At 48.8% G+C, this 17,500-nt stretch overlaps 1 protein-coding gene across 1 annotated transcript in view; it reads right to left on the reverse strand.

Annotated features, from left to right (window-relative positions):
• Window positions 1-17,500, reverse strand: part of LOC123507208 (vascular endothelial growth factor receptor 1-like) — a 27,116-nt gene that overhangs the window by 8,019 nt on the left and 1,597 nt on the right. Inside the window, exons 2-15 of the mRNA XM_045259903.1 lie at window positions 15,370-15,539; window positions 14,903-15,038; window positions 9,958-10,296; window positions 8,784-8,941; window positions 8,481-8,599; window positions 8,259-8,320; window positions 7,551-7,763; window positions 7,164-7,292; window positions 6,048-6,175; window positions 5,854-5,955; window positions 5,605-5,763; window positions 5,261-5,411; window positions 4,082-4,309; window positions 3,720-3,879 (exon numbers count right to left, since the gene is read on the reverse strand). Coding sequence (XP_045115838.1) covers window positions 3,720-3,879; window positions 4,082-4,309; window positions 5,261-5,411; window positions 5,605-5,763; window positions 5,854-5,955; window positions 6,048-6,175; window positions 7,164-7,292; window positions 7,551-7,763; window positions 8,259-8,320; window positions 8,481-8,599; window positions 8,784-8,941; window positions 9,958-10,296; window positions 14,903-15,038; window positions 15,370-15,539 — 2,254 coding nt within the window. The remainder of the gene's footprint in view (window positions 1-3,719; window positions 3,880-4,081; window positions 4,310-5,260; window positions 5,412-5,604; window positions 5,764-5,853; window positions 5,956-6,047; window positions 6,176-7,163; window positions 7,293-7,550; window positions 7,764-8,258; window positions 8,321-8,480; window positions 8,600-8,783; window positions 8,942-9,957; window positions 10,297-14,902; window positions 15,039-15,369; window positions 15,540-17,500) is intronic.

A 17,500-nucleotide genomic window follows, 5' to 3' on the forward strand; every position in this document is an offset into this window, starting at 1 on the left:
TTCTTGGTGGATTCCGGGACAGAGGCGAGTGTGGTTCCGGCAGCGGACACTGACCGCTGCACCCAACCCCGTACAGCGTACGACCTCCTGGCCGCCAACCGCACCCCGATCGCGACGTATGGGACCCAGACGCGTCGCGTGGCTCTCCTGTCCGGCAGCCGTTTCCCATGGGCATTTGTGGTGGCGGACGTGGAGCAGGCAATCCTGGGGATGAATATTCTCGCTGCTCACGACCCCTTGGTGGATCCACGCCGCAGATGCCTCCTGCACCAGCCCCTGGCCACCGTTATCCACGGAAGCCCTGCGCGCACCCGACGCCGTCCCTCACCTCCTTCCGCCAAGCGACGCAGTTCGAGGCCCTCCTCCAGGAGTTTCCCCTCCTTACATCCCCACAGTCCCTCCCACTCAGCTCCGGCGGCTGCCCCCGGAACATCTTCACGCTACGCGCAAGAAGTTTGACCTCATGCTGGAGGAAGGCATTGTGCGCTGGTCTGACAGCAACTGGGCATCGCCCCTTCACATGGTGCCCAAGGCCCAGGATGGAGAATGGCGGGCGTGTGGGGATTATAGGCCTTTAACGCCATGACCCTCCCCGACAGATACCCCATCCCCCACGTGCTGGACTTCCACACCAAGCTCGGCAAGTCTATCTTCTTGAAGATCGACCTCCTGCGGGCGTTCCACCAGATTCCTGTGGCGGAGAACGACGTTCCGAAGACCGCGGTGATTACGCCCTTCGGGTTCGAATACCCCTTTATGAACTTCGGTCTTCGCAACGCCGCCCAGACCTTCCAGCGGTTCATGGACAGTCCTAAGAGGATTGGAATTCGTCGTCATTTACATCGATGACATTCTCATCGCGTCCTCCTCGCCTCAGCAGCATGCAGTCCACCTGCGGCAGGTGCTTAGTCGCCTTCAGGACCACGGCCTCAAACTCCACCCTCAGAAGTGCGTGTTGGGCGTCCCGTCCGTGGACTTTCTGGGCCACAAGGTGAGTGCGGAGGGTCTGGAGCCCCTCCCCCAGAAGGTGGCAGCCATTGAGGATTTCCGCGCCCCACGACCGTCAGGAAACTCAGGGAATTCCTGGGGATGATTAACTACTACCACCGGTTCATCCCCCAGGCCGCCGCTCTTCTGGCTCCCCTCAACGACCTCCTGAAGGGCGTTAAGAAGAACTCACCTAAGCCCCTGGACTGGGGCAAGAGGCAGAGCGCGCTTTTCAAGCCATCAAGCGCCGGCTCGTCTCCCTGACCCGCCTCGCCTACCCAGTCCCCCACGCCCCAACGGTGCTCTCCACGGACGCGTCGGCGGAAGCTGTGGGCGCGGTGCTACAGCAGGAAGTCGCCGGAGAGCTCAGGCCGGTTGCCTTCTTTAGCAAGCGGTTGGAACCGGCTCAGCGCTCCTACAGCGCCTTTGACAGGGAGCTCTTGGCAGTGTACGAGGCCGTGCGTCACTTTCGCCACTTCCTGGAGGGCCGTGAGTTCCACGTGCTCACAGACCACAAGCCGTTAACTCACGCCATGGCCCAGACGGGCGACAACTTCACCCCGAGTGTGTAGGCAGCTCGCCTTCATCTCTGAGTTCACCACGGACCTCAGGCACATTCGGGGGGAGGAAAACACAGTGGCTGATGCTCTCTCCCGTGGCGACGCTCCCTCCCGCACGGTCGCCTCCCTGTCTCGTTCTCCACCTTTGGACTATGCAGCGGTAGCGGCAGCGCAAGAGGACGACCCAGACCTGCAGGCATTGCTAGAGAGGCCCACATCACTGCAGCTCGTTCAGCAACAGCTCTTCGACTCTCCACGGCAACTCTGGTGCGATGTGTCGTGCGGGCAGGCAAACCCATATGTACAGCGGCCATTCCGCCAGCAGATCTTCCGCCACTACCACTCTCTCAACCAACCTGGGGACGCACCGCATCATCAGCAGGCGGGCGGTGTGGCCAGGAATGAGAAAGGAAATTAAAGAGTGGGTCCGTACCTGCCTTCCTTGCCAGGCCGCCAAGACTCGCGGCCACACCCGCACGCCACTCCAGACCATCCCCACACCCACGGAACGCTTCCACACAGTCCACATAGATCTGGTTGGTGCCCTTGTACCTTGCCACGGCCACCGGTACCTCCTCACCTGTGTAGACCGGACCACACGCTGGGGTACCGCGATTCCGATGCCTGACAGCACGGCGGAGTGTACGGCCGCCCACTTCCTCTCGGGTGGGTGTCAAACTTCGGGCGCCGGTCACCATCATCACCGACCAGGGGGTGCAGTTCGAGTCTCACGCCTGGGGTGAGCTCATGGCCTTCTTTGGCATGTCGCGCCAACGCACCACAGCCTATCACCCCAGGCCAACGGGATGGTGGAGCGCTTTCACCTGCGTCTCAAGGAGGCGATTCGCGCCCTTCCCCATCCTGGTAGCTGGGTTGACGTCCTCCCAATCATCCTTCTGACCTGGAGGGCCACGGAGAAGGAGGACGTGCATCACACGCCGGCGGAGCTGGTCTACGGGGAGGACTTGAGAATTCCTGGCCAATTCGTAGCACCTGGGCCGCCCGGGGGACACGTCCTGGCCTTCCTTCCGGTGTTGCAGCAGGCTATGGCGAACCTCCAGCGCACTCCTCGTTCACCCCCCTCCCGCCTCACCCACTTCCTGGCGGACCTCCGTGACGCGGCAGCTGTCTTCCTGAGGACTGGCGCTACCACAGGACCTCTCCAGCCGCTGTATATGGGCCCATATCACGTTCTGCACGGGGGCAAGAAATACGTCACCCTTGAGATTAAGGTCCGTCCGTACCTCCCTTTATGGGACCGGGTGAAGGAGGCTCACCTGCCTCCTGCTCCACCCGCGGCGCCAGCCCTGCTCACCCAGCAGCACCTTCCTCCCGTGGTGGAGCCCTTTCGTCTTCCACACCCCAGGAGGTGGCACCGTGCCTGCCTGCCGCCGCGGGGCGCCACCGCGGGATCCTCCTCGTCGGGGCCGGCGTCCTCACCTCACCTCCCCTGGCAGACCAGGCGCCGCCTGCAAGCCCTCAACCACCACCACCCACCCCGCCAGTCTCCCAGCCCCCATCTCCTCCTCCTGTACCCCCTCTCCTGCTACAAAGCCTATTGTTCACTCACCTTCACCCCCTATCACTTCTGCGGGCGTCATCACCCGCTTTGGCAGGTTAAGCCAACCCCCTAATTTTTTCCAGGCTACTACTACTACTACTACTACTACTACTACTACTACTACTACTACTACTACTACTACTACTACTACTACTACTACTACTACTACTACTACTACTACTACTATTACCACCAAGCTGTTACCCTGCTAATCCGGCCCAGGTGTAGAACTACCTGAGAACAGCTGGGTTAGGCGAGGTCACGGCCTGGGGATTAAAAGCACCATGCTGTTCCCCTGCTAACCCAGGCCAGGTGCAGTGACCTGACCCCAGCTGGACGGTGTGAGATCACGGCTTGGGTGTTCAGCGGATCACTCTCCAATCAGTCAGTATTGAAACTCTGTGACACACACACCGCTCGACTCAACTCCGCTCGCTTGTCTATACATAATAAACAGTAGTAACGAACATCTTTGGTTTACGTCTCCATCCGTGTCCTGGCTAGTCAGAGAATACCACAATAGAACAGTACCTTGAGCTGGAGTCACTCCTGTGTCAGCAGTATAATGTACAGAGTGCAGGGAAGAAGAGTAGTGAAGTATAGAACAGTACCTTGAGCTGGAGTCACTCTTTTGTCTAGGTCGCGGCTCGCGGAAAGTCGGGTCGATCTTGTCTTCAGCGTTGATTTGGTTGACGAAGTCGCGGCGATGGCGGCGCATGTAGTCGAGGATGTTGCCATGCTTGCAGTATTCCACCAGCAGCAGCAGCTCCCCTGCAGGCAGAAGGGAATGCAAGGCAATAAGGTGAGAGGCAATGGGACAAAGTTTGGTGTGGCCATGAATTTTGTTCTCATGCAACTGTCAGACACTGGTCTCATTGTGCCGTCTTTGTATACTACCACCACCTCTACTTTTGCTGCCTATAGCTCTCGAAGCCCTTTAGGAGCAGGATCAGCAGTAGCAGGAGTAACGCACCTTTGGAAGCGAGGTCCTTGGAGCAAGCACCGAGGAGATTGACGATATTGGCGTGCCTTCCGATGTGGATCATGATCTTCACCTCGGAGCGCAGAGCTTTGAGTTGCGAGCAGTCAGTGCGGGACTTCATCATCTTGACAGCCACGGTGGTGTGCGGCTCTCCGGGCCGGAGGTTGAGCGCCGTGGCGCGGTACACCCTCCCGAATGCTCCTGTCCCCAGCAGTTTGTCTGTAATAATGGCCAGAACACATGTGTACTTAGCATACACAGCGTTGCCACCGCCTTCATGTTGTTAAATATCCTCCTCCTCCTCCTCCTCCTATCACTACTACTACTACTACTACTACTACTACTACTACTACTACTACTGCTATTGCTGCTGCTGCTGCTGCTGCTGCTGCTGCTACTACTACTACTACTACTACTACTACTACTACTACTACTACTACTACTATTACTTCTACTACTACTACTACTACTACTAGTATTACGATTGCTTCTAGCTATTACTATTCGTATATTCCAGTAACATGAACAATGTAAAGAAATTCATCCCGTGACATCTATAAACGTTGTGCATCTTACTGGTGTTGCTTTATCATGACCCAACTCCAGGTACGTGTCTCTTACAAGTTCATGAATTTCTTGATATTTGCGAGGGATACGTTCCTGAAGGAATCGCGTAATGTAAAAATCGCATAAAGTGAACATGATTACTGAACTAAAGTGTACAATGTTCGAGGTTTCACTGTGAACCAAACAATATTCTCCATCCGAATGAATTTAAAATAGATTAATTTGTTCCTGAAAGATAAATGAAGGATCGTCTTTGCTATAGCAATGGCGTCTAACTAACAGCAAGACGGCATACGGTGATCTTCCTAACGACGTTTATCATGCATCACTAGCTGTCCTGGAGTTGAAGCGCCTCTGTTGTGCTGCGATCAGCTATGATGACATTTGGCGATCTGAGCAAACATCTTGTAGAACCTCGTAACTCTCGAGATTTGCCTTACCAGCAAAGCAACATGACATATTATTCTAGATAATCCGTGTAATATGAAAATAAATTACCAGGCTTTTTGCCTCTTGTTATTCTAAAATCATGTATTCTAAAGACGCATAAATCGAGAAATCCTTGTATGTAGCACAGATGCGGCTACGGAGTAACGTGCTCACCAAAGATGATGGAGTCCCTGGACACCTCGTACTTGGTGTTGTACGGCAGCAGCTCAGCTTGTTGCTCCAGCGGAATGTCAGGGTTAAGACTGCTCGGGTCTCCCTCTATAAACATCTTCTGCTCGCGAAGTTGTAGGTTCAGTGTCTCTTTCTGTAGTGAAAGGCATTCATTGTGAAAACAAAAAAAAAGATGTTATGTAGTAGTCCCTTCAAACACAAAGCTTTCTTCTTTCTACAAGCCAACAGATTTGATGCTGTTTGCCATTATGATCTTTGCTATAACTTTTCCTCCTCCTCCTCCTCTTCCTCCTCCTGCTGCTGCTGCTCTTCCTGATCCTCCTCACCCTGGCCTGGTAGATCCTCCTGCAGAGGAACACGCTCATCACCACCAAGGCCACGATGAGCACGCCCACTATGGACAGAATCATCAAAGTCTTCTGGTCATCGGGATCGTTCACGGTCACGTTGAAGAAGGCTGACAGATTTCCCGCTCTGTTGCTGATCTGGCAGGGAGGATGTGTATTGTGAGAGAGAGAGAGAGAGAGAGAGAGAGAGAGAGAGAGAGAGAGAGAGAGAGAGAGAGAGAGACTTACCTCACACGTGTATTTTCCAGTATCTGAGGACGACAAGATTTCAAAGAAGAGTTCGTAATTGTTTATCTTTCGCCATTTGTTTTCCTGTACAAGCTCTTGTCCCTGACGGGAAGAAAGAAAGTATTATGACAAGGTTATTGTATTGTGTACGCTTGCGTGCACACACACACACACACACACACACACACACACACCTTCTTCCAGGTGACCTTGGGACGAGGAGTGCCGTCGGCCGGACAGCTCAGTGTCAGGTTGTCATTCTTGTCCCTGTCGTAGTCCTGCCCCGGATCCTTCTTTCCTCTCCATTCCGGCTGGACCATCCCTGTGGAGGTGCCGAGCGGCGGGTCGTCAGGAAGGGGAGAGGCGACAGGAATGAAAAACCAGAGAGTGAGAGAGAGAGAGAGAGAGAGAGAGAGAGAGAGAGAGAGAGAGAGAATGATGTTTAGATTTTATTCTGTATGCAAAATCAAACCATATACCCGCCATAAGATAGGTAGGACCCATTGTACATAAATATATCAACCATTATAGAAATCTGATGCAATCTCACATAATGTGGTGCAACACTTCTTTCTGAATGTTGACCTAGCCTTTTCTTCAAAAAGGAGTTGCAGGTGCTTCTCTATTTACAAAACTAAACAAGTAGTTGTTGCATTCATGATTGACTCAGATAATTAAAACAAATTAATATAACCTCCATAGGTAGGATACAATTTACCTAGGTATCACTACAAGCGGGAAATAAATGTAATGAACAATATAAAAAACACCCGGTTGAGATTTCCCGTCACATGTTGTCAGCATCTTAATTAATGCGGGGCGCTGTGGGCACCGGCGGAGGCAGAGAGAGATTAATGTGCGTCCATCCTGGTGTGCTGCTGGGATTAAGTGACTCAGTAAACTCAGTGACATTACGAACACTTTCCTGAGTTTAAGACACACTTCCGTATGAACTTGTAAGTTGTGTAAGGACAGCACTTTGTAAGTTTTTTACATAATATACAAACTTTTATATTCTGAGTTTTTCTTCTAAACCTGGGTTGCTTAAGGACAGAAAAAAAAAATTACCAGTGAAACCGCTGGACTGAACTACTGATAAAGACAATAAACCTTCTTACATAAAAAGGTTTAACAACGAACTACAGTTTCTGGCCTTTCCTTAAGAGTCATATTTGCAGAACTGTTGATCAAGAAAGCTTTTGGCTGGCCGTGTTCCTCGTCTTACGTGGTGTTGTCATTTGTAAGTAGTGGCTACAGTGTAGTGGCTTATAGCAGGCACGCACAAAGACATCTAAGGAAGAGTGACTTACCTTCCAAGTTGATGATGATGTCAGTGTGGTTGCCAGCTTGGTCTGCACACCTGATGGAGAAGTTCCCAGCACTGCGAGGGAGGCTTGTGGCCCTCACCGTCGACACGAGGGACAGGCGGGTGTCATTGTCTGTCGAGTGGATACACACACACACACACACACACACACACACACACACAGAACATCATCATTATCATCCTCATCATTATCATCATCATCATCTTTATCATGCAAACAGTACCTTCTTACAGATCAGCTTGTCTGATTTCATCTTTAGTGTGTGTGTGTGTGTGTGTGTGTGTGTGTGTGTGTGTGTGTGTGTGTGTGTTCCTGTTTGTGTGGGGCAGGGGGTTGTGTGTGGCTGTGTGTGTGTCGCAAATGACTCACCGGTGACCTCCATGGCCCAAGTCTTCCTAGTAGCCTGATCTAGAGGGTTGTTGTTGAGAGTCCAGGTGAGCGGTGCTTTAGCCGTCACCTTGTTGGCCCGACAGGTGAGCTTGAAGTCGTCTCCCTCCACTACAGTGGCGGTGTTGCCCATCACGCCCCTCACCTCGCCACCGATTTCCAACCTCAACGCAATGGGCACCAGAGACTCTCCGTCTGCGTGTGTGAAGACAGCGTGTCACTCTACCTCCGACACACACCACTCCTCCTTGACACAACATTGCATGCACCTAACACTCGCACACCTTGCCAAAAGTATTCATTTTGCGCGATGACTCCTGCATGAGGTCCTAAGTCCCGGAATGTGTGGAGAGGACCACTAATATTAGTTCCCTTGCTGGGCTGGTCCTCTGCTAATATCGATGTTAAGTGTCTTGACACTTGTTTCTTTATTCTCTGCAACATTCGCAGCCTTTAATTTCAGTTTCAATCAGTGGAACACCACATCCTCCTCTACTAAACCTTGTCCTCTTTCCCTCACCAAGACACAGGTGTCTCTGTCACTCTGTGACCTGCGCCATGAAGTAACTAAGGCGGTGCATGTGCTCTTCCGACTCGCGTCGCTGTGCGCGCGCACACACACACACACACACACACACACACACACACACACACACACACACACACACACACACATACGTATGTACGTACCCGTCACCAGGAACTTCTTACTGGAAGAGTATTGTTGTCCCAGGTCATTTTCCGCCTTGCATCTGCAGACAAGGACACAACAGTGTTCAACACATCACGCTAATGGTATAGTGGCCTCAATACTTGTAATGATAATGATGCAATGATGCTCGTTAACGCCACCACCACCACCACCAGGGGACCAGGGGTGGGCACACTGTTACCAACACAGGTGACACCTACAGGTACGATCCAGGGTGTTGAGCAACACCGATCCAGTGGACGCTTCGCTTCACCATGCTGCTGTGGTCGTCCTCGTCCATGCCGCTGTCCTTCCTCAGCTCATTGTATCCGCGACCGTCCTGCACAACACAAACACAAACACACTCACTCAGGAACAAGAAGCGGACTTGTCCAAACACTAAAGTTTATCTGGACACAACCCACAACATGCAGAAGGGCTAGCTCTACATATTGGACTCTCTCTCTCTCTCTCTCTCTCTCTCTCTCTCTCTCTCTCTCTCTCTCTCTCTCTCTCTCTCTCACCTGGGCGAGGTCGACGTTGGTGTCATTCTCAGGGACGAAGTGAAGTGTGAGGTGTGGCTTCGGGTAGCCTTGCGCTGAACACGTGAGGCTGAATCTGTCCCCCTCCTTGAACATCTGGTTGTCGTTAAGACTCTTTATCACCACATCTTTAGGCTTGCCTGACGGAGGAGGACGAGGGTGAAGGCGAATAGCACTGGGGCGAGTGGGAGAGGGAACAGAAACGAGGGAGGGAACAAACAGGTCAGAGAAGTGAACGACTTCAATGTTTCACTTTTATCTATGTTGCTTGTTAATATTTTCACACACACACACACACACACACACACACACACACACACACACACACACACACACACACACACACACACAACCAGTCTCGCATCCATTTTTCCACCCATTCACCCACTAATGCCTGACACAGCCACCCATGTAGGCATCTAGCCATCTACCCAGCTACTCATTCACCTACTCATCCACACAACACTTCACCGATCCATTTAACCATGCCTCAACTCCATCTCTCTCTCTCTCTCTCTCTCTCTCTCTCTCATAGAATAGAATCCTAATATTAATCTTTATGCAAGAGGGGAAGCCGGCTAAAGGCAACAAAAAATAAAAAAAGGCCCACTTGATTAAAAGAATTACCCAAAAGTCTGGGACAAATATCTTGAAACCTCCGTTTTAAAAGAAGTCAAGTCGTAGGAAGATGAAAATACAAAAGCAGGCAGGGAGTTCAAGAGTTTACATTAGAAAGGTATGAATGACTATAAGAGTAGCCTACTGGTTAACTCTTGCCTTCGAGAGTTGGACAGAATAGGGTTGAGAGGAAGAAGAAAGTCTTGTGCAGTGACCATTATCAAGTGAAGTTAAAGTAAAAGAAATCGCTGTACAATGAACACTTAGCAGTGATTATCAGTGTTTGGTGTGTAAACCAAGTAGACTGATGGAGCTTGTTCACTTCATCGTCTAGTGAACAAACAGTAGCTGTAGAAATATTACTCCTTATTTTTTCTCTTAGCAGCATACTTACGGAGAATGATGGGGAGGAAAAGATTTGCCCATTACTATATTACATCTCTTGCTTTTGTTTAAGTAATATAGTTTATCACAAAACAGGCTTTGAAAGTCCAGCAGGTGTGGTGTGGTTTTGTGTTGCGTTGCTTTGTGAACCTACCTGGAAGCATGAGGAACATGGTGGTGGTGGTGGTGATATTGGTGCCGGGTAGGAACGCTTCTAGAGTGTACTTCCCGTTGTCAGCCAGTGTCGGGTGGTACAAGGAGAGTGTCAGTGACGCCTTCTTCAACGTCACGTTTATCCTGTAATTCATCTTCTGGTATGGTGATTTTTTGATCCTCGAGTCTAGCAGCGGTTGCGGTTTTCCTTGTTTCTTCCACAAAAAGAATGGCTCTGGGTGTGCTATGAAGGCAATGTTCCACAGGACTGAATGGTTCTCCTCCACCTTCGTCACGTTACGGTCGGAGATTTTGGTGGTGAGGTAGGTGGCATCCTTGGCTGGGGAAAGGACAGGTCAATGACAACAGTTAATATTCCTCTTCCTCCTCTTCTTCCTCCTCCTCCGACGACGACGAACCATTGTGAGGGATCTGCTGTTTACAGCAATCAGTTCAGTGTGTGTGTGTGTGTGTGTGTGTGTGTGTGTGTGTCAATGCATGTATGTGACACACACACACACACACACTGTTACCGCCCACCCGTAACATACTCCACTACCCTCACCTCCTCTGCTTGCTACCTCGTTCGCCACCTCTCCACCTCCCCTTCCACGTCACCGTCTCATGAACCTTCCACGTCACCGTCTCATGAAGCCTCCACGTCACCGTCTCATGAAGCTCCGCTATTGTCCCGAAGTTGGACTCACGCGGCCCCATTCGACTCAAGCGGAAGTGTTAAGCGAGCTCCCTGATTTCTGGAAGTCAGTCGAGGTCAAGGCCTCAACCAGTGAACACAACGCCTCTTGGATTACCGTGGGATCCACCTCACCCAGCACTTCACCACTGCGACACCTCATTTCACTAGCAATTTTTTCCAACAGATAGTGAATGAGCTAAACATCGACCATGTAACCTCCTCGGCTTACTGCCCTCAATCCAAAGGCTGTCTGGAGCGGTTTCACCAAACGTTAAAATCCATGATGAAGAAGTATTGCTTGGAGCATCAAGGAGACTGAGATGAAAGTATCTCTTTTTTTCTCTTCGCCTTAACCTGTACAGCGTCAGAGACGTATGAGATACATCGGCTACTCTGAGCGAACCGGGCGTCAGAGACGTATGAGATACGTCGGCGAGCTTTCTCGTGTTTTCGGAGGTATTGCGTCCTCAAAATCTACCATTATACTGCCATCATGTACTGTAGACATTGCTCATGCTGCCTCCTCGTCCCTGCTAACATGAATGCTTCCTGTATTTATTTATTACAATTCTGAACTTTAGCAGTTTCTGCTGCCTTCAGCTAGGTGTAGCAGGAAACTGACGCCTCAACTCCGCTTATATGAACAAAGCGTAATTTCCATTACTTACTCTTACCATTTCAGTTGTTTTTGGTAACTGTTATATTGTGGTAGTGAAAACTTTGTATGACATAAATAAGAATTTTCCAATCGCTTTGTTATAAGGAAAAACAAGTACATATTACTCGGAAAATATTTGCACCGTGAAAGGCAACACTCCCTCGCGATATCTCGTTTCTATTTTTATCCACAAGTACTCCCAAACAGCAAAACATGACATGCTGCTTTTCTTTCAACTCAGGAACGATATTATGCATGTGTCCAACTCGGGGATCGACTGGTGAGAAACGAGGAAGCGAATAAACTAGTCACATAAGGCTTTGCTAAGTCGCTAACACTAGCGCAAAATATCTCTCACCAATTGATACCACTTCCAGTCAGTTCTGGGAGGAATGACTGTCATTTTCATTTGTTTCACATAATTTAAGACTGGTTTGGCAAAAAAAAAAAAAAATCCATGATGTGGCCAGCACTGGCGAAATCACAAAGTCTCAGATCTTCTGACGCTGTACGGGTTAAGAGAATCTCCTCAAGATTCTTTAGGTTACTCCCCTTTTGAATTACTCTATGGTAGACAGATCAGGGGGCCTCTCAAAATATTAAAGGATCAATGGTTTACTCAAAATACTCCTTCAAGCCCCAGTGTGTCTGACTACATCAGTAACCTTAAGAATAAAATCAGTGAAGTCAGATCTTTTGCTAAATCAAACTTCCTCAAATCTCAAACTAAAATGCAACAAAATTCTCTTCCCAAATCTGTCATGAGAAGTTTCAAACCAGGAGACAAGGTTTTACTTTTTCTCCCCACTCCAGGCAATGCTCTTCACAGTAAGTTCATGGGACCTTATGTTGTGGCTCAAAAACTAAGTCCATTAAACTATGTGGTCCACACTCCTGACCGTCGTAAGGATTCCCAACTAGTTCATATTAATCTAATGAAACCTTACCACTCCAGAGAACCAGAGGACGACTTGTCTCGCACTGTACCTGTATGTCTGGTAGGGAAGGAGTCTGGTCCTGTGCCCCCCGAGGAAGAGTCCGACATCGAATTCCTCTTCTCGTCACCTAAAGGACGCCCCTCAAACAGCCAAATCATGTCCAACCTTGATGAGGTGTTTCTTTCCTTAACACCTTCACAACAGTCTGATCTTAAAAAGTTATTGCTAGACTTTTCAGAAATCACAGGTGACCTTCCAGGGCTTTGTACTACTATCCAACATGATATAACATTAATATCTAATGACATCAAGCCTGTAAGACAACCGGCCTATCGCATTTCACCCATTAAAAGAGACTTGATGAAAAAAGAGGTAGACTATCTGCTCTGTCATCACCTTGCAGAACATAGCATATCCCCTTGGGCTTCTCCCTGCTTGTTAACATCTAACATTTTGCACCGACTACAGGTAATTAAATAAAGTGACGGTGCCAGACTCCTACCCATTGCCCTTGATAGAGGACCTTATAGATAGCATAGGAGTAGCCAAATTTGTAACCACCATAGATTTACTTAAGATTACTACCAGATTCCCCTCTCAGACGAGCCCCGAATAATATCCGCCTTCATCACCCCCTTCGGACTATACCAATACACAGTGATGCCCTTCGGCTTGTCTAATGCTCCCGCCACCTTCCAGAGGGCTATAAATTACATCACCCAGGACTTGGAGGGAACATCTGCCTATCTGGACGACCTGGTGGTGACTTCGGACGACTGGGTGACACATCTGACCCGTCTCCGGAGGCTGATGGGTCGGTTGCAGGAAGCCGGTCTTACAATCAACCTGGCCAAGTCCACCTTCGGGAAGTCTACGGTGGTCTACCTGGGACATGTGGTGGGGAACGGCAAGGTTCGCCCCAAGAGAGCCAACGTGGGGGCCATGCTTGGCTTCCCTGTCCCTACCACCAGGAAAGCTCTCATGAGGTTCTTGGGGATGGCTGGTTTCTACAGACGATTCTGTAGGAACTTCTCCACCCTGGCCGCCCTCCTGACGGACCTTATCAGCACTTTCGCCCCCTTCCACTGGACCCCGACCTGCGACCAAGCCTTCCAACATCTTAAGGCATTCCTCTCCTCGAAACCAGTGGTCTGGACGCCAGATCACTCCCGCCTCTTCCATCTACAAGTGGACGCGAGTGGAGTTGGAGTGGGTGCTGTTCTCCTACAAGTGGAACCCATAAGCGGCATCCTCCATCCCATCGCCTATCACTCCACCAAGCTGAAGAAACATCAACTCAACTACTCCACCATCGAGAAGGAGGCTCTGGCACTCGTCCTGGCGCTCCAACGTTTTGAGTGCTACCTTCATCCTGGTCCTCAAACTACGAAGGTCTTCACCGATCACAACCCTCTGGCTTTCCTTCACACCATGAAGAACCGAAACCAACGCATACTTAGGTGGGCCTTGTTAACTCAACCCTTCAATTTGGAAGTCCACCATATCAAGGGGGTGGACAACATCATCGCCGACGCCTTATCAAGATCTCCCATCTCACCTCCTTCATGAGCCCATTATGGAGATCTTAGGGGGTAGGAAATGTTACGGCCCGCCCATAACATACTCCACTACCCTCACCTCCTCCGCTTGCTACCTCGTTCGCCACCTCTCCACCTCCCCTTCCACGTCACCGTCTCATGAATCTTCCACGTCACCGTCTCATGAAACCTCCATGTCACCGTCTCATGAAGCCCTGCTACTGTCCCGAAGTTGGATTCACGCGGCCCCATTTGACTCAAGCGGAAGTGTTAAGCAAGCTCCCTGATATCTGGAAGTCACCTCTTGGATTACCGTGGGATCCACATCAGCCAGGACTTCGCCTCGTCCCGTTTTTTCCACATTGCCTCCATATAAGATTAGTATTATTGTTAGGTATTAAGTTGGGCTCTTTATTGTTGTATTTATTTCCGTGTTTTATACATATATGTGTATGTCAGTTTCATGTGTTTCATGTTATATCTATATGTGTATGTCAGTTTCATTGTTATTGGGATATTAAATAGCTTTTTAAGTGCCCCCTTTGCATATCATCACCAGTTGAACCTGCAGTGTTTTTTTTTTATTGTTATTGTTCATCGGCTCCCCGATATCAATCTTACCCATTTAACCGGTGAACGTAACAACACACACACACACACACGGCCCGGTAGCTCAGTGGTTAGAGCGCTGGCTTCACAAGCCAGATGACCGGAGTTCGTTTCCCCGGCCGGGTGGAGATATTTGGGTGTGTCTCCTTTCACGTGTAGCCCCTGTTCACCTAGCAGTGAGTAGGTACGGGATGTAAATCGAGGAGTTGTGACCTTGTTGTCCCGGTGTGTGGTGTGTGCTTGGTCTAAGACCTATCCCAAGATCGGAAATAATGAGCTCTGAGCTCGTTCCGTAGGGTAACGTCTGGCTGTCTCGTCAGAGACTGCAGCAGATCAAACAAACAGTGAATTACACGCACACACACGCCCAGTGTGGTGTGTGCCTGATCTCAGGCCTATCCAAAGATCGGAAATAATGAGCTCTGATGCTCGTTCCGTAGGGTAATGTTTGGCTGTCTCGTCAGAGACTGCAGCAGATCAAACAATGAAGTGAAACACACACATACCTATTACAGTGATGTTCAGCTGGCAAGGCTTAGAATATTTTATATGGTCCAATCTTACTCGACATTCGTAGATGGCAGATCCTGGAAGCTTGAATTGTTTTTCCATGGTGTTCTTTAGAGAGATGTTGTGGTGCGTCTGTCCGGCGACAACAAAAAGTAGTGTTTGATTTGGAAGTTGTCACGGTTTAAGTATAATCTATCATTTTATCTACACACACACACACACACACACACACACACACACACACACACACACACACACACACACACACACACACACACACACACAAAGCTAATGTCAATCTGAATAGCATTCTATATTATTTTTCTAATAATATATATCTGACTTTTCCATATTTCATTATGTCCTTTCAATATTTATGATTCTTGTTTTCATTTATTATAAAATCTTTACATTTACACAATTTTAGCGAGAGAGAGAGAGAGAGAGAGAATTAGTAACTCACCTGGTTGCTCCACATGAATCCCAAAGTTAAATGTTTTTCGTGGTAGTAGTTACAGGTCATGGTAAGGTTGGCGTTTTCTTCAACATAGTACATAGGAGGCTTCACCGAGTCATCCATCTGCCAAGCGCCTTGCACTTTCACACTGGGCTCATGGAGTTTAGTGGTCAAGGCTGCATGTGGAGTTGGGGAGGAGGAATAAAAGGGAAATAACATGCAACCTCTACTACGAACAATGTGTGTGTGTGTGTGTGTGTGTGTGTTTGTTTGATTCATTGTTTACATTCTTTACTGAAACATTTTGACTTCTGTGTCTTTGAAATAATCGGTTTTTTTTTCCTTTATTTGAGGTTCTTTTTACCTATGTTTCTCTTTATTCATTGAAATGAGGTTTGTCACAGGTAGGCGTACGCGCGCGCGCACACACACACACACATACACACACACACACACGCACGCGCGCGCGCACACACACACACACACACGCACGCACACACGAAAGCAAGCAAGGAAACACACAAGCCCAACGCAATGATATAAGTAGCAGTGGCTTTCCTTCACTAGCTAGCTCATAAACTTTTAAGAGAGAGCCTCATCCCTTCCCAGCTACCGTGAAACTAGAATTAGCCTGTTCGTGGAATTATTGGGCACAAAACACAATAATTATGTTTAAGGTGAGAGGGGAGGGAAATATTTCTGCCCAGAATCATGCCAAGTCTGTTCTTGAACTCGCCTAACACTCCATCATAAATAGAAAATGTCAAGATCTTTCAAATTCTAACTCCCCTCTTGACTGCTGACATCTGACCTAAAACATCTCCAATAACTTTACTTCTTCATCTTTCCCTCCTTTATTTCATCTTGATGGCACCACTGCCATCTCTTGTATCTCTAAAGCTGAACTCTTCTCTCAGACCTTTGCTAAAAACTCCACCTTGGATGATTCTGGGCTTGTTCCTCCCTCTCCTCCTCCCTCTGACTATTTCATGTCTCCAATCAAAATTTTTCGTAATAATGTTTTCCACGCCCTCGCTGGCCTAAACCCTCGGAAGGCTTATGGACCTGATGGGGTCCCTCCTATTGTTCTCAAAAACTGTGCTTCCGTGCTTGCACCTTGCCTGGCCAAACTCTTTCAACTGTCTATCGACTTCTACCTTTCCTTCTTGCTGGAAGTTTGCCTACATTCAGCCTGTTCCTAAAAAGGGTGACCGTTCTAATCCCTCAAACTACCGTCCTATAGCTTTAATCTCTTGCTTGTCTAAAGTTTTTAATTTATCCTTAATAGGAAGATTCTCAAATATCTGTCACTTCACAATCTTCTCTCTGATCGCCAGTATGGCTTCCGTCAAGGTCGCTCTACTGGTGATCTTCTGGCTTTCCTTACTGAGTCTTGGTCATCCTCTTTTAGAGATTTCGGTGAAACTTTTGCTGTCGCGTTAGACATATCAAAAGCTTTTGATAGAGTCTGGCACAAAGCTTTGATTTCAAAACTGCCCTCCTACGGTTTCTATCCTTCTCTCTGCAACTTTATCTCAATTTCCCTTTCCGACCGTTCTATTGCAGCCGTGGTAGACGGCCACTGTTCTTCTCCTAAATCTATTAACAATGGTGTTCCTCAGGGTTCTTTCCTATCACCCACTCTCTTTCTATTATTCATTAATGATTTTGTTAACCAAACTTCTTGTCTTATCCACTCCTATGCTGATGATACGACCCTACATCTCTCGTCTCCTTTCAGAGACGACCAACCCTTCAGGATGTCAACAGATCGCGCAGGCACGTCACATAATGCCTGTCTTCTGATCTTTCTAAGATTTCAGATTGGGGCAGAGAAAATTTAGTAGTTTTCAATGCCTCAAAAACTCAATTCCTCCATCTATCAACTCAACGCAACCTTCCAGACAACTATCCCTTCTTCTTCAATGATACTCAAATGTCTCCCTCTTCCACGCTAAATATTCTCGGTCTGTCCTTTACTTATAATCTTAACTGGAAACTTCACATCTCATCTCTTGCTAAAACAGCTTTTAGGTTAGGCATTCTGCGGCGTCTCCGCCAGTTTTTCTCACCCCTCCAACTGCTAATTCTGTACAAAGGCCTTATCCGTCCTTGTATGGAGTACTCTTCGCATGTT

The sequence above is a fragment of the Portunus trituberculatus genome, chromosome 21, assembly GCF_017591435.1.
Source record: "Portunus trituberculatus isolate SZX2019 chromosome 21, ASM1759143v1, whole genome shotgun sequence".
Taxonomy (NCBI): Eukaryota; Metazoa; Arthropoda; class Malacostraca; order Decapoda; family Portunidae; genus Portunus; species Portunus trituberculatus.